At 41.6% G+C, this 22,860-nt stretch overlaps 2 protein-coding genes across 2 annotated transcripts in view; one reads left to right on the top strand and one right to left on the bottom strand.

Moving 5' to 3' along the window:
* The window catches only part of serinc5 (serine incorporator 5), a 19,784-nt gene extending 5,533 nt beyond the window's left edge, over positions 1-14,251 (top strand). Inside the window, exons 2-12 of the mRNA XM_067608691.1 lie at positions 2,541-2,708; positions 5,631-5,809; positions 6,156-6,238; positions 6,932-7,025; positions 7,704-7,915; positions 8,214-8,306; positions 9,197-9,323; positions 9,856-9,925; positions 10,151-10,187; positions 10,676-10,820; positions 12,419-14,251. Coding sequence (XP_067464792.1) covers positions 2,541-2,708; positions 5,631-5,809; positions 6,156-6,238; positions 6,932-7,025; positions 7,704-7,915; positions 8,214-8,306; positions 9,197-9,323; positions 9,856-9,925; positions 10,151-10,187; positions 10,676-10,820; positions 12,419-12,563 — 1,353 coding nt within the window. The 3' untranslated portion in view covers positions 12,564-14,251. The remainder of the gene's footprint in view (positions 1-2,540; positions 2,709-5,630; positions 5,810-6,155; positions 6,239-6,931; positions 7,026-7,703; positions 7,916-8,213; positions 8,307-9,196; positions 9,324-9,855; positions 9,926-10,150; positions 10,188-10,675; positions 10,821-12,418) is intronic.
* On the bottom strand, positions 14,242-22,860 carry thbs4a (thrombospondin 4a). The gene is made up of 23 exons (XM_067608679.1): positions 22,605-22,860; positions 21,525-21,722; positions 21,175-21,422; positions 20,890-20,992; positions 20,533-20,624; positions 19,387-19,438; positions 19,094-19,296; positions 18,854-18,991; positions 18,666-18,746; positions 18,424-18,576; positions 18,177-18,281; positions 17,980-18,087; positions 17,735-17,894; positions 16,700-16,818; positions 16,565-16,617; positions 16,403-16,487; positions 16,180-16,276; positions 15,914-16,092; positions 15,627-15,675; positions 15,313-15,509; positions 15,061-15,233; positions 14,833-14,972; positions 14,242-14,754 (listed from the first exon to the last, which is right to left on the bottom strand). Exons 1-23 carry the CDS (start codon positions 22,684-22,686, stop codon positions 14,711-14,713), a joined length of 2,859 nt encoding a protein of 952 aa, XP_067464780.1. The 5' UTR covers positions 22,687-22,860; the 3' UTR covers positions 14,242-14,710.

Here is a 22,860-nt window from a genome sequence, read left to right as displayed (position 1 = left end):
GCTAGAAGTTTGAGTATGCACAGAAGCAGAAATATGAATTACGCAGCCTTTCAGGCAGAATTTCAAACTTCCTTCATACTCATTGTTACATGGTATCTCAAGTACTTCAAGTACTGGTGCATTGTGTGCAGGTCGTGAATTAGCTTAATGCCCATTCCCACAATTATGCATGAAAGGATAAACACATCTCTGTTGAATCTTGACTGAGTCTCATTTTGTGTTAAATCAGGCACCGGAAATCTCTAACAGCATCAAAGCAGTCTTTATGTTGCCGCCCACAACTGTTTCAGAGATAACTAAGGAGCAGGTCAAATTTATGATCTGATCTATTTTTATGCTGGTCTTATGTCTGCACTACTGTATTGCATGTGAACCTTGTTTGTTGACATATTTACTCATGCTTGAATTAAAACTCATTGAGTTGGTAGGGATTATCTGTTTGGCTCTAGGACACAATAGCACTACAGACTCATATTATCACAAGAGCTTGAACAGATGAAGGATGTCTTCCTAAATATGTCGCCCTGATGCTCCACTTTGTTGACTGCAGATCCAATAGGTGTAGTTAAGTGATTTTTTAAAGTTTAAAATCTAGATTTGTAACATTAGTTACAAAATGTGGCTAAATTATCAGATTTATGATCTGGATCATAATCAGTCTGCCCTCTATGAGACAAGGAATAAGAAGTGGAGCTGACCTGTTGCTTTTACTGACTAACAATGTTTAGAAAATTTAAATCCACTCTTCTGTAATGAAAACAACAGACACAGCTGTGTTTTCTCAGCTCCTAGAAAAAACTGAGTATAAACATTATCAGGTTTTATTTGACGTGGGAATCAGTTCACAGAACTATTAAAACGACAGCACACAGTTTGAGTCTTTAGCTTGAGGCAAAAAAACTATTAAGTGGGACATCAAGAAAAGACCGGCGAGGAAACCTCAGGGTAGAGGAGAGAGCAGGGAGACAGAACCATGTGGGCAGGAAAGAAGCTAGATCCTGACCACGTGCCTGTGTGGATCCACAAGTAAGCAGCATACCACACATTATTGGCATCTGGAGCGGAACGCAACACATCAGACCGTGTTGCACACTGGCTTTACTACATCAGTACACCCTGGCCATGTTACAGATTTCGGCTTAAGACACACACTCACAGACAAGGGCTAAGATTACTGTTAAGGCTGAAAGGCAAATTGAGCTGATCTTGCTAGGGCGCATTAATGGGTCCCTCTTACTGAAGACATGTCACACAGCTGTGAGTAAAACAGCCATTTTGCTGACGTGCAGTACATTGACACGTCAGGCACAGATGTCATCAGACAGTGCACAACTTTCAAACAACTGTCAAGATGTTTCAGTCCACAGTCATGACACCCTTCAATTGATGTGTCAGCAGTTGTTGGCAAATCATTGCCGCAATTGCTATGTGTAATGCCACAATGGCAGTATGAAGAGACAAATTTTCCCAGCTCAAAACGACTCAAAGCTATGATCAGAATAGCCATGGTATGTAACCTACGCCAGCACCTTTCCCTTATTATTAGCAAAGTCAAAGGGGAACACATATTTAAGGAAATGGTGCGTGTAAGCTCTCCACCAGTGCAGGACCAACCAACCTCTCCAGTGTGTTTCTACACCTCAACTGTAGACCACAACACAGAGGCTCACCTCACTACAGCAGTGTGTGTTCTGCAGGCTGAGGGGTAGGAGGCTTGCACAAGCAGGGTGGAGTGGCAACAGAAAGATGTTAAACTATATAATTATAGAGTCTCCTCTTCCCCAAATAGAACATAGAGCCTGTCTTTATGAAACTGTCCTTCTGTATGAGGGCCTGTCAGAAAAAACAGAGTAGGTCTCTGTGCAGGAGTGTGTGTGTGTGTATGTGTGTGTTTGTGTGTGTGTGTGTGTGTTCGGACAAGAGACCTCACTGTCTACATTGACCAAGAGTTGCTGCTGTGAAGGAGTGAGAGGGATTTGTCCCTTGTGATAAAACCCATGAATGGGCAAAGAGACAGTCAGGCGGATGTCTTATATTTTCCAATGTCCAGTAAATGGTTACATTTTTCTTTTCCTGACTTAGGTCTGCAGTAAGTAGTGTGGGATTGTGAAAGCTGTGTTTTCTCATAGAACTGTGGTATGTTCAACAGTCCCGGTCTCTTAGATACTTTAACATTGAACATTCAGAATAAAAAACCGTGTCATGAAGACAAGACACCTTAAGACACCACCTTAAGGTGTCTTTAGTTTATCAGTTTTGGCTTCTAAGATTTAACCAACAGTAGTCTTTAATTACTGCAGCTTATGTCTACTCTGCACATATTGCATGTCTTTTCCATCCTGCAACAGTGATCCCTCCTCTGTTGCTCTTCTCCCTTTTGTCCTGTTAGATATTTTTTTCCATCTCTTGTGGAAATACCCCTGCATACATTATGTTTGTATCAATTGGCTTACAACAGCATGGAAAATTCTGAATCTGATATGGTAATGTTTTCCCCACCTCTCCCTGTTCTCTCCATTGTTCTCTATGTCTGTGTGCAGCTGGCCTGCTGCTGTGGCTCAGCAGCCTGCTCCTGCTGCTGCAACTGCTGCCCTAAGATCAAACAGTCTACAGGGACCCGATGCATGTATGCCCTCTACTTCCTGTTGGTCACTGTCATCTGTGTCATCATGATGTCCCCGACAGTGGAGCAGGAGTTAAGAGACCATGTGAGTACACACATCACACACTGTAATGAATCACAAATCACACACCGTAATGCATCACAAATAACACACCGTAAAGTATCACTTCCTCAAAATACACACATATATGCACTAATATGCCTATCCGCCCCTCATGGTTAAGATAAAGAAAAGGGAACAGTGCATACACTCGACACCAAATCTGGAGTACACAGTGGGGCCTCTTAAGGTCTAGAATGCCGGACCTTGAGAGGCCCCACTGGAGAGGTCCTCAGCAACATTATAATTTTTTTTTATCACTTTGTCACTTTAAACACACTTGATAACTTAAAGGCCCACTCAGTGTGTCTCTGTGTGTGTAAATAACAGATATCTACAGATGTAATTGAATAATTTGAATTATATGTGGTTGAAAGTGTTAATGTAAGAATGTAGGGAAGAAAAAACAACACACAAAGAGAAATAAGTTATGTCTGCAGAATCTAGTCTTTGTACGTTTAAATTATTTTCCTGGTCTGATCCCAGCTTTAATGTCTTAATTCTGTTGTTGGTTTGCGAATGGCCCAGTTTACTGAATAGAAGAGTGGGGGTCGGCTCAGAGGTTAGTAACCAAGCCAACAGTGGCCTCAATACTCTGACGGTTTACACTGTTAGGCCTACCGCTACGTCCCCAGTCTCTCCCCAGACTTCGCTTTGCAGAAGTTAACCACCATACATAAAAAGAGCGTCATCAGACAGTAGGGTGCTATGATAGAAACACATACTGACATGTCAATCTGACAGTAAATGTACAGTACAGACTGTTGTCAGTTAATAAACGCTGCAGCTCCTCAAGACAAAGAAAATACTCATCTATTGAAAGGAGTTAGCCCCAAAGTTAGCAACTACGTGTTAGCTTAACTTGACCAGGCTCACTTAAGGTGGACTGACTTTTAAGGTGGACCAGCAATTCTCATTTTAGTGTCAATCTCAGCCGCTGTTTAACAGAGAACCGAGAAATGTCCGGCTGATGAGTCTCTGTCTTGAGTTTTTCATATGCCTCCGCCGCCACCGCTCCAACACAGTCAACCTAGGGGAAACACTGGATATATATACTGTTGCTTTGCTACAGGCAAAGCAGACATCCAACAATTTTACCTGGAGATCACATTCAGTATGTATCTTCACAGTAGTAAAGCCATAGTCGAGGAGACTGAATTTCCAGCTGGTAGCTTTTTGTTTTTAACCGCCCACCTATCCTCTGAAGTTGGAGACGATGCACAGGGGGTCTGCTGCTCTCTCTTTTGTTCTTTACAGTTTTCATGTCATTTTTTTCCCCCCATGTTGAAACATCATAATGCAGGATTATTATCAGACTGACTCTTTATGTGGTTGTTTCTGAGGAATTACAGCTACTGTTATCTGCTACAGTATAGTTAATCTGTCATCTGGGTGAGTCTGACTGTAAATTCAGACACAGGATGTCAGAGATGATATCCTGATACATTGCCTTCTCATCTCTCTGTCTGCTCATATAGATAGTTGAATCTGAGCTTCAAAAGTGATGTTCCAGTTTCTAGGCACTATTCAGTATGTACAGTACATCTCGGCAAACACTTGGAGACAAAAGAGGAAATAATGATGTTTCTTTGATTTCCACCCTGAGAAGAAAACCTTCAGCTGACTGTGTTACTATGGCAACGACTGCAAGCTTCTTCTACTGAATGCGCCATTTGAGGACAGTTATATTTTTCCACCCATCTTTTTTTTGTGCTCTTTTTCCCTCTGCCAGTGTCTACAGTACTGTATTAAAACAACTCCCTACTGTGCGTCTCCTGGTGAGATTGGAACCCTGTAAAAGGCCCATCCAGGCACAAAATGGCCTCTGATAGCCCCACACAATGCCTGCTGAGTTACACACACATGCATACACGTACACACACACACACACACACACTGTCACTCACACACTGGGCACAGTGGGAAGTCTCAGCTAAAAGAGCAGCCATTGTGCATATGAGAGCGCTGGTCTTTTCTCAAGAGATTTACAGCAGCCTGAAACAGCCAGCCCCTTTCCCTCTTAATCACAACACTATGGACATGCTAATATGGTCCTCAACATGAAACAAAAGCTCCAAAACGGGCTTTTTACTCAACATACTGATCTGGCTCTGGACTGTGCTACACACTGAGGTGATGACAACTCAATCCGCTCTCGTTGTACCATGTGTACAACTTTATAGAGCAGAACACTCTGCCAGTAACCAGTGAAGCCAACTCAAACCATCTGAAAGTAAAGTTCTGTATCTCTTTCAAAAATGGACTTCTGTTTAAATTCAAGTCATACTTCTACAGTTGAGGTCAGCAGTGAAGGGAACAGATATTTGAGCCTCCACTCTGTGGTTATCAAATTCAAAGGCCATTTCTTCTGTTGGCACCGCGCCACCAAAGCACTTCTGATTTTCTGCTGAAGGCCACTGCAAAGTCCTGATCTACTTTACTGCCTTCAGTTTTGCTCTATTCTTTCTTATACAGTCCACTGTAGGTTGAAATAAAGAGTGGAGCTTTACATCAAGATGAATCTCTCGCCATCTCCCGATTTTTCTGCCTCGCTTGTGCACTCTCCGCTCCTCCCAATCCCCCTGACTTGCTGATAAAAGGCGGTTAATTTATTCATCTGTGTCTTTTGTGTGTGTACACTGACAGTTAGTTGTAAGGCCCCTCTAACAGCCTGTTGAGAACAAGTGATGAAAGAGCGCTTCAAGGAGAGAAATAGGGGTTGTTGTCGCTGCCTGTTTTCTCTTTCTGCTCCTTTAGAGGCGTGACGCTCAGAATAGACACTGTTGGACCTTTTCACTAAGGCCTTGTACTACACAAACACGAGCAAAGGTGGTGTTGGGGGGAGGTTGTTACAACACGGCAATGAGCTAATCTAAGTATTTTGGGTTTGTGAATTTTGTCATTCAGATCCCCTTCTACAGTGAATTGTGTGAGCAGTTGAAGGCAGGGGAGAACTGCAAGACCCTGGTTGGTTACTCTGCCGTCTACAAGGTGTGCTTCGGCATGTCCTGCTTCTTCTTATTCTTCTCTCTCTTCACCATACGCGTCAACAACAGCACAGGCTGCAGGGCGGCCGTGCATAACGGGTAAGAGTAATGTTAAAATAAAATAAAATCAAATATCTTTCGACTTTGGAGTGTGAATTCAAAAGTAAAAAATCTTTAAGTAAAACATGTGTGCAGGTACCTTCATTCTGCAATTAAGCATTATGGATTTGTTATACTTCAAGCTGTCTTGGAAAATAACACATTTTTTTGTATCACTCTTCCAAAATTGTTAATATTCTGATTTAGTCTGGCTGTTCTGTCAGCTTGCTTTTTGGACTTTTTATACTTGTGTGTCATTGTTTTTCATGTTATTTTAGTGGTTTGTGTTTGATGTTCCACTTTTCTCATGGGCGACTTTTAATACTATCATTGCTTTGAATGTCAGGTTCTGGTTACTGAAGTTCATCGTGCTGGTGGCGTGTTGTGCTGGTGGCTTCTTCCTCCCAGAACAGGAAACCTTTCTGGAAGGTAAAGACAGGACACTCAACACAATACAGCTGCAGTGCTGTGATCTTTTCTTTAAAGCTGGTACCATTCTTTTAGTTAAAGGACCAGTGTGTAAGATTTATTGGCAGAAATGGAATATAATATACATGTATGTTTTAATAATTGTATAATCACCTTAAAATAAGAATTGTTGTGTTTTCGTTACCTTAGAATGAGCTCTTTATATCTGCATAGGGAGTGGGTCCTCTTCCACAGAGCACTGCCATGTTGCACCGCCATGTTTCTACAGTAGCCCAGAACGAACAAACTAAACACTGGCTCTAGAGAGGGCCTTAGATTTTTTGCGAGTTTCGCAGCCACCGTAGGTTCTCCTACATGCTTGGAAGGGGAGGGTGAAGGTAGGGGTATTCAGTTTGTTTTGCATTCTGCAACCTCACCGCTAGATGCCACTAAATCCTACATACTGGTGCTTTAATATATCATTTATATATATTCATCTTGATGGTTGCAAACTATAAGACACAGCAAGTAGTAAAAAATCGAATGTAATGAAATTTTTCTCAATTTCCTGCATTATTTCTACAATATTTCCCCTTTAATATCTTGTTGCATGAAAGTGCATCATCTTGCATAAAGTTACTGATTTCAGCTGTAATTTAGGCCTTCTCATTTCTAAAATGATTTCCCTGTCTCTCCTTCTTTTCAATGCCGTAGTGTGGCGCTATGTAGGAGTTGCTGGTGGGTTAATTTTCCTGCTGATCCAGCTGATGCTGTTGGTGGAGTTTGCACACAGATGGAACACAAACTGGTGAGAGCAACATGTCTTCTCTCTGCTTCCGTCCCAGAGTCTGGCTCGCTTACATAAGCAAGGACGCCCGTAAATAAGAACGGTGCAGTGCTTTTTATTGTTAAACTCAGAGGGTGGTAGGTATTCTTCTGTGGGGTTTTTTAAATGAAAAAAAATGTTTGGAAAGAGGAAGTAATGTAGCTTTGTGTTTTTGTGGGTGGAGGGGGGCCTTGGCAGCGGGCTGGCGCTGTGCAGATTCACAGGATGCATATGGTTTTGGAGTGTGCACTGAGCTTCCCCTTTCTTTCCCCCACGCACACCACATCAGATTGTTTCATAAACTTTTAATGGTTTGATAACCAATGCAGTAAACTTATATATTTGTATGTGCACATGAATCCTTTTTCTGTTTTTTAAGTAAAACCTTACATTTCCAGACCAAGTAAAACGGATGTGAAAGCACTCAAGTGGCCATAAACCTGTCTTCTCTTCTCCTCAGGGTGCAAGAATGACTCACCTAACATTCTGTAACTCTTTGTCTTTCTTTGATTTTCCTTTAGGACTGTGTCTGTTTTCTTTGCTTTTCCTGCAATTTACTTGAACTTTTTAACTTATTTAATTTGCTTTCCCCATATTTATGTTGTGTTTTTACTTTCTGCTGTCTGCTTTTTCTCTCTCCCTCTCTGTTTCTGTCCACAGGAGTTCAGGAGTGAAGTATAACCGCCTGTGGTATGCGGCTCTGGCCTTTGTGACTTTGGTGCTGTTCAGTTGTGCAGTGGGAGCTGTAGTCTTCATGGCTCTGTTCTACACTCATCCTGAGGCCTGTCTCCTTAACAAGATCTTCCTGGGCATCAATGGCAGCCTCTGTCTTATTGTATCCCTGCTGGCAATCTCCCCATGTATACAGAAACGTGAGGATCTCTACTTAAAAGCACTTGATCTCATATGACTGTAATGCAAATGAGAATACAGGCTTTTGCATTTAGGTTGTGTTTATAGAACACTATGTGGTTCATCACAGAGAGAAATTCACAAATAGCAATGCATTTTGAACACAATAAACAACAGCACAATAAGATTAGTGATAAGTTAGACTGTTGACTTGATTACTTGCAATATTTGTAAAACATACATGCAACAACTTAGGAATCTCCACCAGTTATATTTAAATTCTTTACATGTATCCTGTTTACCTTTGTGTCCCTGCAGTGCAGCCCACATCAGGCCTGTTGCAGCCAGGTGTCATCAGTGTGTACGTCATGTACCTCACCTTCTCAGCCTTCTCCAGCAAACCGAAAGAAAGTGAGTATGAACAAAAACCCATCTTCACTTAGAAGTCACAGCCATTGTTGCATGTCAGCATCAACAAGTGTTATTAATGTTGAGTCATGAGTTCAGTTCATCAATGCTGCAGCAAACACTGTGTAAAACATGAGATTTGTATTGAAGATTGATAAAAGGGATGATGTTCATAAGATTATATATTATGATTAAAAATAAATACTTTATTGTAGAGTTTTAGGTTTTAATACCTTATGTATCACAACAAGAATGAAAATACCTCTTGCTCAGAATATATATGGGTTTTGGTTTAGTTGGGTAAATTCTATCATTATATATACTTTACATATGAAAATACATATATGAACGCAGATCTACAGTTCTTTGAAAAGTTGTGGTTTTACACTCAGGAACAAAAAACGTAACGTACAAGGAGGCCTTTCTTTGATAAGGCATTAAGAGATCTATGATAAAGATAAAATATTCAAAGCCTCACTGGGAGTTTGAGATGTGATTCTTAAAACAAATTAATCTTCAATGAGTCTGAGGTCTCATAGTATATTTCCATCTCTATAGCACTCCTGTTTCCACAGTAGTTGTCAAGATAATATTCTATGCAGACAAACTCTTGTAAAGATAATCTAAGATAAATATTTAATATTAGCACACACTGACGTTAAGTCCCACTCAGTTATGCTACATGCTGCTCCTAAGACTGTTGGTGCTTTTGTACTTACTGTATGTTGTACTATTTCTCCTTTTTCCCTCCCCCTCCTTCTCTCCCCACTGCAAACACTGTGCCAAAATACACACACACCCTGAACTTTTTGCAATCCCTCTACTCCTTACAATACTCTCTCTACTTCTTCCTTCACCCCATCCATCTCTGTCTGCACATTCTTTCTGTCTAGTGGTGGAGAGAGATGGTACAAACACAACAGTGTGCGTGTTTCCCTTCAACTCTGGGTCAGAGAGTGACAAGAAGATTGTCACAGCTGTGGGAACCGTTATCCTGTTCGGCTGCGTCCTTTACTCTTGGTAAAGCAAGCACACACACACACCTCTCACTTCTCCCTTTACCCTTAATCTCAGTGTCTATACACATAAAAACTGAGTCCTGTAATGTTATATCTTTTTTATCTTTTCTTGAATTCACAGAATTAAGAAATTATGCAAAGGCTACAATCTAAACCCACTGACAGCAGTTCTGTTACAGGCAATGTGAAATAAAAGCAATGTATTTTATGGCAGGCTGTAGCGACAGAGACAGGGTAGTTATGATTGGCTGTGACTGCGGAGAGGCAGCGCGTGATTGCCTGTGGCTGAGCTAATGGTGTGAGAAACGAGAACTATGGCTTTTTTTTGCTTTTGCCCACATGTGTTTCCAATCAACTGGAGGCATCATGTCTCTTATGGTCGGTTCCCTCAAGAAGAGGGAATTAGACTCTGTAGCAATCTGAAACTGCAAATCATTGGAAAAAAATACGTAGTGATGGAATTATAACCTTTCTCTCCCTCCATCTGCCTTTCTATCTGTTTCTCTTCTCCTCCCTCTCCACCCTCCCTTTAGCTTGACGTCCACTACGAGGCGAAGCTCTGCAGCGCTCCGAGTGTGTAGGAACAGTGAGCCAGAAACTGAGGTAAACGCACAAATATTCAGATCTGACTCAGTATGTGGGTTAATGAAATATGCACATTGTTTAAAGAGATTAACAGGACTTGAAAATCCCACTGACCAGGCACTTTCAATTAGACCATCCTTATTAAACAGATTAGGCCCAAGAGACATTAAGTGTGTGTGTCTGTTCATTTAAAGTATTTAATTCCAGCTGGGAGTAAGCTTTATGTTTTTCTTTATCCTACAGAGAGCTCGCTGCTGTTTCTGTTTTGGAGACGACACAGGTGAGGAAAGTCAAATCAGTCTTCTTCACTATCATCTCTTTTTTTTTTTCCCCCTCCCCCTCTCTTCCCGTGCTTCTCCAGCCTGTTCAGTGTGTATGCATATGTTCCCAGCGGTAGTGTTTGCATACAGAGAGGCTATGCTCATTGCTATTCCTCAGCCAGATTGAGGATGGTGAGAAAGTATTGGTCAGCAAACACAGATGATGTCACTGTTACTAGGAGGTTAGTATGACACAGTGAAGGAAGGACCAGCAGGGAAGCGGGATTATGGGTAGGCTCACACTGCCCCCTGCTGGAAATGAAATGCAATCATATGTGAGAAACATAACCAGAATATCAGAAAAATATCACCTCTTTTATGATGCACGCTTTACTCTAGAAGTTAAATGTAATTTGTCATTTCTAAAGTCAGTGTTTTAGGCTTTTTCACATATTAAAGGTGTCACTGACCCACCTCCTCTTTGCATGATTTAATGTGTGCTTTTCAGATGACTATGATGAGGAGAAGACTGGTTCAGGCCAGAACGTGATATATGATGAGAGAGAGGGAACCATCTATAGCTACTCCTACTTCCACTTTGTCTTCTTCCTCGGTTCCCTGTATGTCATGATGACCGTCACCAACTGGTTCCAGTAAGTGTTATTCTCTGTGACGTGCTTTCTGATTGTGGTACAGTGATTGGGCAATGGGTTTATACTGTATATACAGGAAACACTCCAGTTACTGTGGATGATCAGACTGAGAGGATGGGTAGGTAGATGGGAAACATGGGAAGAGAGAATGGGATATGACATGCAACAAAGTGAGTTTTCTCTGTTAGAGCTCTTTGAGTAAGAAACAAACTGCCTGAGGAGCTAAGGCTTGCTGAATCTGTTAAATCTTGTAAAGGTGCCCTCTGGGGTTTTTCTTGTAAACAAACAAAAGTTATGTTTACAGTACATTCAGTGTTTCTCACTAAAATGCATTGTGAGTATCTGTGAGGTATAAAAAGTATGTTCATTTTCTTCCTCATTAAACATTTGCAAAATAATATTTTAAATTGTGCCTTGTTTACATCCAGTTTTGCTTGCTGTCACTCTTCTTCACTGCCTTTTTATGGCTCGTTGTGACATTTCTTGGTGTGTTTTCTCAAACAATGGTGTAGCATGAAACCAGTTGCAGGATGCGAATTGTGCCGTTGGGCTTGTATCCTTGTGTGCCTCCACGATACAAGCAAAACAGAGACCCACTTGTAAAAACATTACCCTATAGCGCTACTAGTGGTCAAAAACTCCACAAGGTACCTGTCTGTCGTGGCCTTATTCTAAAATAATCAGATTAAGGTTTACATGGTCTTTGTTTTAGGTTGTTTGTATTGTGTAATGACTCTAAAGTGGCAAAATCAATATTTTTGTAATAACAATGGATCAAAGGACTGTGTAGTGTGAAAGGGGTCACTCATAGTGACGCATCCACACAGAATTATCACCAGACTCTGCAGCTCCCCTCAGATCGATGGAGCTGTGCAGCGTATTTCTGCTAATTGTTTGGTTTTTACAGCCTGCGCCTTTACTTCTGTGGTTGACTCTTACTGCTCTTGTAGAATTGTTTTTTGCAGCAGCAAGCTGTTTTCAATGAAGTCCAAGCTCTTAAGAACCCACTGTACTCTACCTGACAGCACCAAAGAGCAGACAGACAAAAGTTAGCGAACCAGCTGGTGAACATAGAGTTCAGACATTTCCCTCAGGAGTTGGTGGAAACAAGAAGAGAGCTAAAAGGAGGGTGAATATAGGATTTACATTCATCAGGTGGCCAGAAATATAAACATAAATTAATGCCAATGTTGCTCCGTATTAGCTGGATGTGGAAATATGCATCTCTTTGCTGACATGTTTACCATATCAACCTAAAAGGTGATAATATGTTACCTTGTTTTCAGAGCTTGTTTCTGCCGCCGTCACTCACTACAGCCTTCACCCTACTATACAGATTTGGGTGTGTTGTGCTAGCAGCACTAATGTAGCCTCAAGCTGCTAGCCTCAGGCAGACATGAGGAGCAGGTGGCTCCCTCTGGAGCCACAAAAGGCTTTATTCAACCTTTCTCATATATGCAATAGAACTCCACAAGACCTGTAAACAGACTTTGATGTGTAAAATCAGTGGAGTTCCCCTTTAAGATTGCTCTGCTGTTATTTGGGGTTGAAAATAAAATGTGTCCTACTTTGTTTTCTGACTGTGCTTCTTTTTCCAGCTATGATGACCATAAGATTGAGAAGCTGTTGGACGGGAGCTGGTCAGTTTTCTGGATCAAAATGGCCTCCTGCTGGGTCTGTCTCATCGTCTACATGTGGACCCTGGTTGCTCCCATGGTCTGCCCCAAACGCTTTGAGGCCTAGGACGCACATCACTACACTACTCTGGTTCTTGGGCTGTGGCCAGGCAGTAGCATTCAAGCTGCGCCAAGGGACCACCACACCCCCCCTTTACCTTGAAACACAACCCTAGACTACCCTCAGCGTTTGAAAAGGAGGATTATTTGTTGCCTTTTGTTTTATATGCTAGTGTTTACTTTACTTTGTTTTACAATGGTAAGCTGTTAATACCTTGATGGTAATTTTTTTCTTATTTTTTACTACCACTGACTCCTGGAGTTTTTTTATTACTTTAAGGTTTGAAAATACATAGAGAATCGTGGGAGTTGGGTCACATTGTGAACCATGAGGAGCATTCAGCCTCTATTGATTCCCTGATCGTTTCGGACTTGAAAGTATATTTTGTAAGTATTCCCTGTGCGTGTCAGTTTGTCTCGCTTTTACTCACAGCCAAGCATTTCAGCTCTACAGTTGGTCCATACAGTTGTAGCAAAGTTTTGGGGCAAATATATTTCAACTTATAAATGTTACAAGAGAAAATGTATTTTAATTTAAGTGTGTCTTCAAGTAATCAAATCATTTTGTGAAGGAATGTGGGGTAAATTGAATTAGATTTGTCCCTGACTATGTTTAAAAACTCATCTCTCAGGCTCTCATGTAAGCTGTATGTGTTTATGCTTTGTTATATTGCGCCCTTTTGTAGAAGTTTTCTATGCAATGGAACAAGCTCTTTTCAATATTATAGACACCCATTGTCGTGAAGCGTCCACTTAAGATTTTGTTAATCTCAGTGCTCCTTTTGAGCCAAATCTTTTCTTAGAAAAAAATCATGTAATTTGTACAACATTTCCATTCTGTATCATTGTTGTACAAGGCAGTGCTTTTTAAATCAACCTGGCTCTCTGAAGAGCTGAAGTGACACAGATGAGGAAACGTTTGCCAAAGGTAGATGTCAGAAAACTACAAACTACTCTTATCAGATTGTTTGGTTTCTTACACAGAAAAGGTAAAGACTATATACGTATTAGAACATTTTGCATTTGCATGCACACGCTGACACTCAAATTAGCTGTTTTCTGTACAGTTTAAAGGCCTTTTGCCTTGTCTATGTTACATGTGTCAGCTCATAATGGGGGTTAGAATAAGGTAGCATGAGTGCTTTTATTATTCAACACTGGTTGTTGAGTTTACAGCAGAATTAAAATTCACATCAAGACCCTCACCTGTTAGGTACCTGTGTAACAGATTTTTTTTTTTGTATTGTAAAAAAACACAAAAAACCAAAAATATATATATTTCAGCTGCAAGTCCATCATGTTTCTCACTCATCAATAAATCAGTATGTTTTTCCGTTGTCTAATTGTATTCCTAACATATGTTTTATAATAACTTATATGTACATTTTGGCTAAAGTTGTGTGATCTGTGGACATTTTCATGTTATGCTTTATATACCTGCAAATTTTGTCATGAAAAAAATCTGCATTTTAATTATTGGTATGAATGTAGAAATTAAATGGTGCTCTGCAGCTTTGATATCAAACTACAAAAAATATATATAATTTAACATGACCCACTGTGAAGGCTGTACACTACCGTAAACTGCAGATCTACCTTTTGACCAAGTAATGTTTTTGAAATACAGAAATGTGGGTGACATGCAGTTGGTTCACGTTGTTCACACTCTTTAAATAAAACATCCATTGATCGCCATGTGGTGTTTTTATTTGCTGATATAATTTCTTTCATACAGATGAATACCATGCAATGATCTCATGTAAACAAAAGGATTATATAAACTCTAACATGCTTCAACGTTATGAAATGCTTGAAATGAAAAGATTTTATTGCACTTACAGTATATTTAAAACAGTATTTTTAACATTAATCTCATCAACTGCAGTTGATATTGAATGAACATACATAGAACCTGTTGATGAATTATACACGTCTTATTCAATGTATTCGCTTCAGTTACACTTAATTAGGAAGTATATAATGCCCAAAATTATAATCCTCTAAGACCTTGTCTCTGCAACAACAAAGATAAAATATTGCCCTCCGTGTTCCCTCTCACCTTCATCTTTCTTTCTCTAACTCATGTCCTCTACCTCCTTCATCTTATTCATGCAGCTCTGTTTCTTTTCCTTGATGGACAATTCTCCTTCTCCTTCAGTTTTGGGCATTGAGGTCCTCATAGTCAGCAGGAATAGTGTCTGTGGGGAGGAGAAAGAGAAACTCATAAGCATGACAGCATATGTACAGCTGACTGGACTCAATTCACAAATACTCACCGTTGCAACGGTACTTTAGATTGGACCAGATGATATTTTCCTGAGAGAAGCAGAACACGCCCAGTCTCCCGCCCCTCATGCTGGTGTCTATTATCACGTCTGTGTCCGCCACCAGGCTCGAACCCTCATAGAAGCGAGCCCTGGTTCACACACAAGGTGAAAATAGTTAGTCACTTTGTACAGTGTGAGTGTGTATGTCTCTGAGTGTTGATATGTGTCTGTCTATACCTGATGTATCCAACCTGTGGCCTGTGCTGGAGGAACCAGCGGTAGGAGACCTTGTCCTTCCAGCCTACGTTCCTGGGGTCTTTCCACAGGAGACGGACCTGGTCGGGGGTATGTCCTGTGTGCCAGAGGGAGTTCCTCAGATACTCACCAGGTCCTGTCTTGGACTTCACCATCTGGTGGTAAGAGACATATAGAATAAGGGAGGGAGGAAAACAATACTGACGACAGATGAAGACAGCAAGACACACACACCTTGAGTTGTATTCCCGGCTCAGCAACGGCTCTGAAGGGCGCAGCCTGCCAGTAGGTTTGTTCGGTCTGTTTCCACATCACCACATAGAAGGAAGAGGAGTCCTGGTAGCCAAAGATGAAGCCGGCGTAGTCATCATCTGTCACTGTGTTCACATGGAATGTTCCCTCAAAGTCAACCCCACTGAACGCTGTGTAGCCTACAGATAAGGACAGCAGAGGAGAAACACACAACAACATCAATTAGTAGAAGACCAAACTGAAAAATGTCCTACTTTTAAAACATAGGTGACAGAATGAAGATAATCAGTACTTACCAACAGCAAGGCCGGGGTCAGAGTTCATGGTCTGAACTATCTCCATGCCCTGTCAGGACAAAATAGAGTGCCTTCACTTTATTTTCACTGCCTTTGGACTCACTTGTTGTGGAACAAAATAATTGCGGTTTTATCTTGTTTAAAATAATGTAGTGATTAAATTTCACTATCAAGTACAGCGGTAAACTTATTACAGAGATGCTGTCTGTGAAATCCCACTCAGTTACAGATGCTTGTTGATCAGAGGCTAGCTAGCAAAGAGGGTTTATCTTCAGCTATTTGGTCACCTGATTGAGAACCACCCAGTTGGGGTCTATCTGAGAGTCTCCCTCTGGGTCCAGCACTACGGTCTGATAGGCTCTGAAGTCAGTCAGGGTGATCTCAGCATTCTCTGGGCAGTGGTCGACTATGTCAATGACGTCGTCTTTGTCAAAGTCTCCTTCGCATGCATCTCCGACTTTGTCGTCTGAAACACAAGCATGTCAGTTAAAGGATCCATGCAGCAGTAACAGCGCACACACAACCACAGTAACAAACAGGGAACGATACTCACTATTTAAGTCCTTTTGGTCTGGGTTGGGAACTAATCTGCAGTTGTCATCATTGTCCTGTATGCCGTCATTATCGTCATCGTCATCGCATTCGTCTCCCTACAAGATAAAGTGAGACATTGGGAGCAGTTTAAACACAGAGCTGTCTACATGTCAACATACTTATTACGCATGAATTAATCAATCAAAGATGAAGTTAGGGGGAAAAAAGAGATAGTTTGAAACCATTCCATCCTTGTCAGTGTCCAGCTGAGAGGAGTTGATGACTGTGGGACAGTTGTCCTTTGTGTTTTGGTGGCCATCACCATCACTGACAAAGAGAAGTGAAGGCAGGTAAAGCAAATATCAGACTCTTATACATCTTTAAAGATGACAGCGGGCCTCTACCTGTCGATGTTGTCGTCACAGGTATCTCCTACAAGGTCATCGTCTGAGTCAGACTGTAGGTGGAAAAAAAAACCCACAGTTGGTCAGAGTTATGGCTGTAGATAAATGCAGATGTGTTGTTGTTTGGTTTATTACCTGGTTAGGGTTGGCCATATCAGGACAGCTGTCACAGGCGTCTCCCACCCCATCGTTGTCTCTGTCCTTCTGGTCTGGGTTGGGGACTCGCTGGCAGTTGTCAAGGACATTCTTCAAACCTGAGAATACAAACACTTTAGCTCTCTAGTACTTGCTTGAGGTGAAAAAGCATGACAGAGCGCAGCCTAAAGACACAGTCTGTCAAATACATCAGCAGATGGCAGTGTTTGTGTAAGCCGAAGATGAAATAGTTTCCAGTGGCCTTTAACGCCTGGCGGAGGCTTACCGTGGAAAAATGTTTTTAGAGAGGAGACAGACATGACCAAGCGCTAAGCAATCCAGCCTTGGACTTAAAGACATAACCAAATGATCAAGAGGCTGGAGCTTTGCCAAAAATGAATGAATAGTGGTCACCAAACAGCCTAAACATACTGCGTAAGCACACACAGGTAAACATAAGGGCACACACAAATGCAAGAAGTTAAAAACTGTGTTTCCAGTGGAACAAAGAAGAGGTGTTCTGAAGGGCAATGAAGTGAAGTATGTGAGAAAAGATTGTATTAAAAACACAGCACAATTCCAGTTGGAACATTTTAACTTTTCCCTGAGAGCCAGTGATCTAACTGGTAGAGGATGTGAATTGGAAACAGACACAAAAAAAAGGCCAGGAGGATGTTTTGAACAGATACAGCACTGCCAGTCCAGTGAAAAGAGCAAAAATGTCCACACTTTCCTCTGAACAGGCTTCTGAGTGTGGTATACTTACCTAGATAGAGCAGTCTAGACAGTGTGTAGTTTGTATAACCCTTTTAATGTGATTATCAGCCATTTGGTGTTACCTCTAATTGATGCAATACAAGCAGTAATGATCCAGTTACTATACCTCCCACACTAATGACACCTTTTCAGACACACTGACCATTTACAGAAATGACAGTTGCAGCACTCTGTCCCTTTAATTACAGCCAGTTATCTGAACACGAGGGATGTATAATAATCACAAAACTATGTGAGTGTAACACTTAATACACGTACCATCCCCATCCATGTCATCATCACATTCATCTCCCAGTCCGTCCTGGTCTGTATCCCTCTGTGATGGATTTTCGATTGTTCTGCAGTTGTCACAGGCATCACCATGGAGATCCTTATCGCTGTTCCTCTGGTCCACATTAGGAACCAGCCAGCAGTTGTCCTGGAACAGACAAACCAGGTTTATATAAGCCATTGGCTTAGTGATAACATGTGGAAATGTGGACCTGTGGAAACATGTCACCTACATCTATGTTCACAATGCCGTCACTGTCTGCATCATCGTCACAGGCGTCACCCATCCCGTCCCTGTCTGCATCCTCTTGGCCAGAGTTTGGAACAAACACACAGTTGTCCTGGAAACAACACAGGAAAACACACAATTCATTTTTATTACTTTGCTTAATTAAATGCAAGAGAGGGTAGGGGATGTAGAAATGAGTACCTTCTTACAGTTGCTGTCCCTGCACTGCAGCTTAGTGTCAGGATATGCATCAATATCAGTGTCCTTTCCACACACATAGCCATTGCCTGCCCAACCAACACCACACTAACAAACACGCAAAAGAAGGAAACAGCAAAGCAGAAGATTTTATGAGAATTATGTTATATAGAAAAGCACAAATAGTATATTGATTCACATTCATGATATAGGGGTATGAATAAGATGTCAATATTTTCTGAATTCTTACCACACAGCTAATGCTGCCATCTCTCTGCACGATGCACTCAGCGTTGGCGTCACAGGGGTTGGGTTGACCATTGGGGCAAAGCCTGGAACCGTGGCAGCCTCTCGCCTGGTCACCTGTGAAGCCAGCTTTACACTCTCCGCAGCGGAAGGAGCCCTGGTGAGGACAGTCCAGAGTCAGAAACCAGGACCCCTCTGCTACAAGAGAGTGTGATAAAAACCCTGCAGCAGTTCCAGTGGTCTTACAGCAGTGTTGTAGCAGTGCGAGTTGGCAGTGCAGCCTCCATTCTCAGGCGGGCCCAGACACTCATCGATATCCTCACACACCTGTGAAGAACATGAAAAATTATATTCATTTTCTGTCAGCAAAGGGTTTTTTTTTTTATAAACTTAATAATATATGAGCTGTTTACATACTAATGTGAATGGTGCACCTGTTTGTTTGACTTCGCATAGGATATTCCAACTCCAGTTATCTCTGGTCCGGTGTATCCCAGAGGGCATTTCTCACAGCGAAACCCAGGAGCAGTGTTCACACACCTCACACCAGGGAAACATGGGTTAAACTGGCACTAAAACACACAGAAAATAAACAGCAGATGGCCACTGATAACTAGTTATTTCACTTGTGGTCATACAGAGTTGCAGAGGCAAAAAAGAACACACAATCATACCTCATCTACGTCATCACAGTGCACCCCATCTCCTGTATATCCATCAGGACAGGGGGCACACTGGAAACCCCCTGACTCTGTACGGATGCACATGTCCTGTCTGAAACAGGTCCCAGGTCGGCATTGAGTCATATGCTGAGGCTGCATGACAAAATGGCCTGGACCTGTAGGTCGATCTGGACTGGTTGGACTTCCTCCGAGACCTGAACACACACATAGACAAATATATAGGTACCTTGTTGAAATGTGATGTTGTCAGTAGTTTGGAAAAAAATGAAAAACCTGCTGCTTACCACAGGCAAGACACTCCGTAATGGTGTTCCTCAGAAAATTGGTCTCCTTAATCTTAACCAGGAAGAGACAGAGTGTAGAGAAAGGACACTGTTGATCAGGATAATATGTGTTGTTTGTGCAATTGTGTTATCACTGAACAGCTTATATTAAGAGGGGCAAATTTGAATTTATCTTTCAATAACTGTTAGCTTTGAATGAGCTGACAAATTTTTAAAGAGCTAAAAAATATGTTCCTGCTAGTAAGATCCAGAGAGCTGCTTCCTTACATTAAGGATTCTCTCACTCTGTCTGACAAGTCTTAGATGCTGGAATGTTTAAACGAGCATTTTATTGCCTCAGGCTCCCTTTTTGATGCCTTATCTCCGGACAAATCCCCTGCTTTAAATTATCATCTGGAATCATCCACTCCTATCTGCTTCTGAGGTGAAGGTCAGATTTTCATGTTGACTCAGCTGCCTGTTTCTGAGGATCTATAAAGCCTTGAAGCAAAAAGAGCTCCAGAAAATCAGCAGGTCTTAACAGTCTGGATTCTCACTTTTCACAAGGAACAGTGGCTTTTATTGCAAAGCCAAACTTATCCAGAAGAAAAAAGGAAATTCCAAATGGTTGTAAATCAGATCACATTCTTTCACCTAAAAGTAGGCAATCCACCTCCCCCAAACAACCACGGATGTCTTCACATTTTCTGTAACCCCGACCTCTCAGAAAAAAACCCAACAACAAATGTCTTCTTTTTACCCTGTATTAGGAATTGTATTACACCTTTTGACTTCTGTGTGACCATCCAGTCTTGTGTTTTGTTCTTCACCTTCCTCATCCTGTTACCTTTGAATCATTCACCCTGTCAGCTGACTCCTACTGCGACCATGTGGGGGTGAGTATAAAACCAGTTCTATTTTATTAAACTTTTTTACTGTTCAATAAATCATATTTTTATAGATTCTTGTGTGAATAATTCCTGCACAACCCTCATTTGGTTTTAAAAAGGAGTCGTTGAGGTGTCAAATGATAAATGTCATCAAATTATTGATGACTACGTTGCTTCCAAACTTCTGTCTTTTGATTAATTTCAATATTTGTTTTGGTTGTGTTTTCCCTTTTCCATCAGGACGACACACACAGGACTGGAACATGGAGCAGGTTACCTGCTGTTGGAGTAGCTCCCTCATCTCAGATAGCATGCTCTTCAGCTCCATCATGGTGGCCTGGTCGTGAACCGTCCTGCCTCCCTGGATACCTGAGAGGATTTCACAAAGCAGGATTAGAGAGCCAGATAACTCTATACTGTTATACTGATTTATATCTGAAAAAGAACTTCAATATTAGGTCTAGGAATCAATTCATGCATGTTAAAGACTGGTGAAGATATTTCACACCACCTTTTAAGGTCATCAGATCTGCTAATGTTGCTGTATGAAAACCTGAACACCTGCCAGGTTTTAGTAAAAATGTATGATTGTGTCAGGTAATGTCACAGTCAGATAGTTGCATTGTCCTCTCACCCAGCAACTGCAGAGATTCACCCTGATCCATGCTGCAGTCCTGCAGAGTGGCCACATTGTCTATGGTGTCCCCTACCACCAACTTCAAGTCTGTCAGTTCATCCTTACACAGAAATACGAGACACAGAGAAGTTTAAACAACAAGAAAGATATGCATTTGGCATAAGTCGATCAAGCATTGTCCAAACAGTATTTATGTTTACCTATGCTGTAAGATTTACTTTATTGTGTTTCTATGCAGTACATCTCTGCAATAAAAATACTCTTTAAATTAAACTTATTCACCTGCCCACTTGACTGCAGGGTCCTAAGTGCCACCTTGTTAGGACCAGGTGGGAGTGACCCAAACGCAGCCGGCAGATCATCTAAAGTGTGTGCCAGTCTGCAGTCTACATAGATGTTGAGGCGATGTGGGCCATGCTGTAGACCGCTAGCATGCAGCATCACATGGTGATTTCTGCCATCTGCCAGGGAGGCGTGGTTGAAACTGGTTGTGCCAGACCTGCCATCAGTCTTCTGGTAACGCAGAGTCACTGGAGATGGAGAGAAGCAATAATGAAAGCTAACGGACATAAAACAGAGAGGGTGTTGGAGAATATGAATTTCAGTAGATATGTTTCAGTAGTGTGACTTACCTTTGCTCAGTTTGGCCTGTACGCTGAGCTCCAGGTACTTGGTGTTGTCTTTGGGGTTGATGACGCTGAAGAGAGAAGTGGGAGCCCTGTTGTGGAGCCTGAAGGAGGAGAGGAGGAAAGCCTCATCTCGTCCTTTGTTCTTCAGGCTTCCTTGGAGCAAGTCTGGCAGGCAGTCTGGAGACACTAGCAGGTCAAAGACTAACACAGAAAAGGATTGTTAAAAACTTGCATTATACAGCTGTAGATGCATTTTTACCATAATTGTGACAAAAACGGTTCATGTTCTACCTGATATCATTAAAAGCACAATTAACACAGACAGTAAATGTCAGACAGTAGTATGTAAGGAGTAAGCAGGCCAATGGATTCCCTTCCATCTAATACACTATAAGTGTTTTGTCAAATGGCCGTGGTTCGCAGTGTTCTGGGGACTGTTACTGCTGAGTCAGTGCACCATGGCTCTTTATTATGTGTGACAGTATCTGTACATGTGTCTGTGCACACGCGTATGTCTACGTGTAAGTAAACGTTTGTGTCCTGCTGCGTTTTTATAGAGTGGTAGACTGGAGTTGCAGAACCGAGCAGCAGTAAACTCTTTCCACTGGAACAAACCCACTGCCTCACTTTGAACACAAGCACACACATTTACACACAAACACATGCACACAGCCATTAGTTGAATTCAAGAATAATACAAAGTGACAGGAGATTATATGGAAAAATGTGCGTGTAGATTCCAGGCAAATCAGATTTTTGCACATGCACTTTCCCAGATGACAGAAAGTGTTGTTTTACCATCCAGGACTGACTTTATTTCAGTCAGATGGTCACTGGACCCTGTAAATTAAGCTCTACAAGCCACAAAAAAGCCAACTTCATGCCAACCAAATCAATTGAATTACCCTTGTTAAATGCGACTTGCTCCAGATTAGAAGTTGTAAAATCAAGACAATAGATTGTTGTAGATACATCAAGAGACAGTTAACTAACTTATAGAGATTTTACATGTACAGCACTACAGAACCACTCTGTTAATGATGTTTTCCAGTAGGGCATAGACCGTGAAGAGCCAGTACTCACCAATGCCTTGAGCTGTGACAGTGAGCACTAGCTGTTGCAGCACCAGAGACAGAGCCACCGCTCTGGCCCACACACCCATCATCAGTGCCTCAGTATGGAAAACACTTCAGAAGAAGCTCTGTTCTTGAAGTTAGAACTAAGTCCCCTCCTGTGGTTCAGTAAGAGTATCACAGATGAATCACAGAATGATAACGACAAACTGAACATCCAGATGTTGAAGCAAAAATCTCAGCAGAGGTGAGATGGCTTTATGGCC

Source organism: Thunnus thynnus, chromosome 2 (assembly GCF_963924715.1).
Source record: "Thunnus thynnus chromosome 2, fThuThy2.1, whole genome shotgun sequence".
NCBI lineage: Eukaryota > Metazoa > Chordata > Actinopteri > Scombriformes > Scombridae > Thunnus > Thunnus thynnus.
Note: the sequence above shows the minus strand (reverse complement) of the source record. Positions and strands in the feature narration are given on the sequence as shown.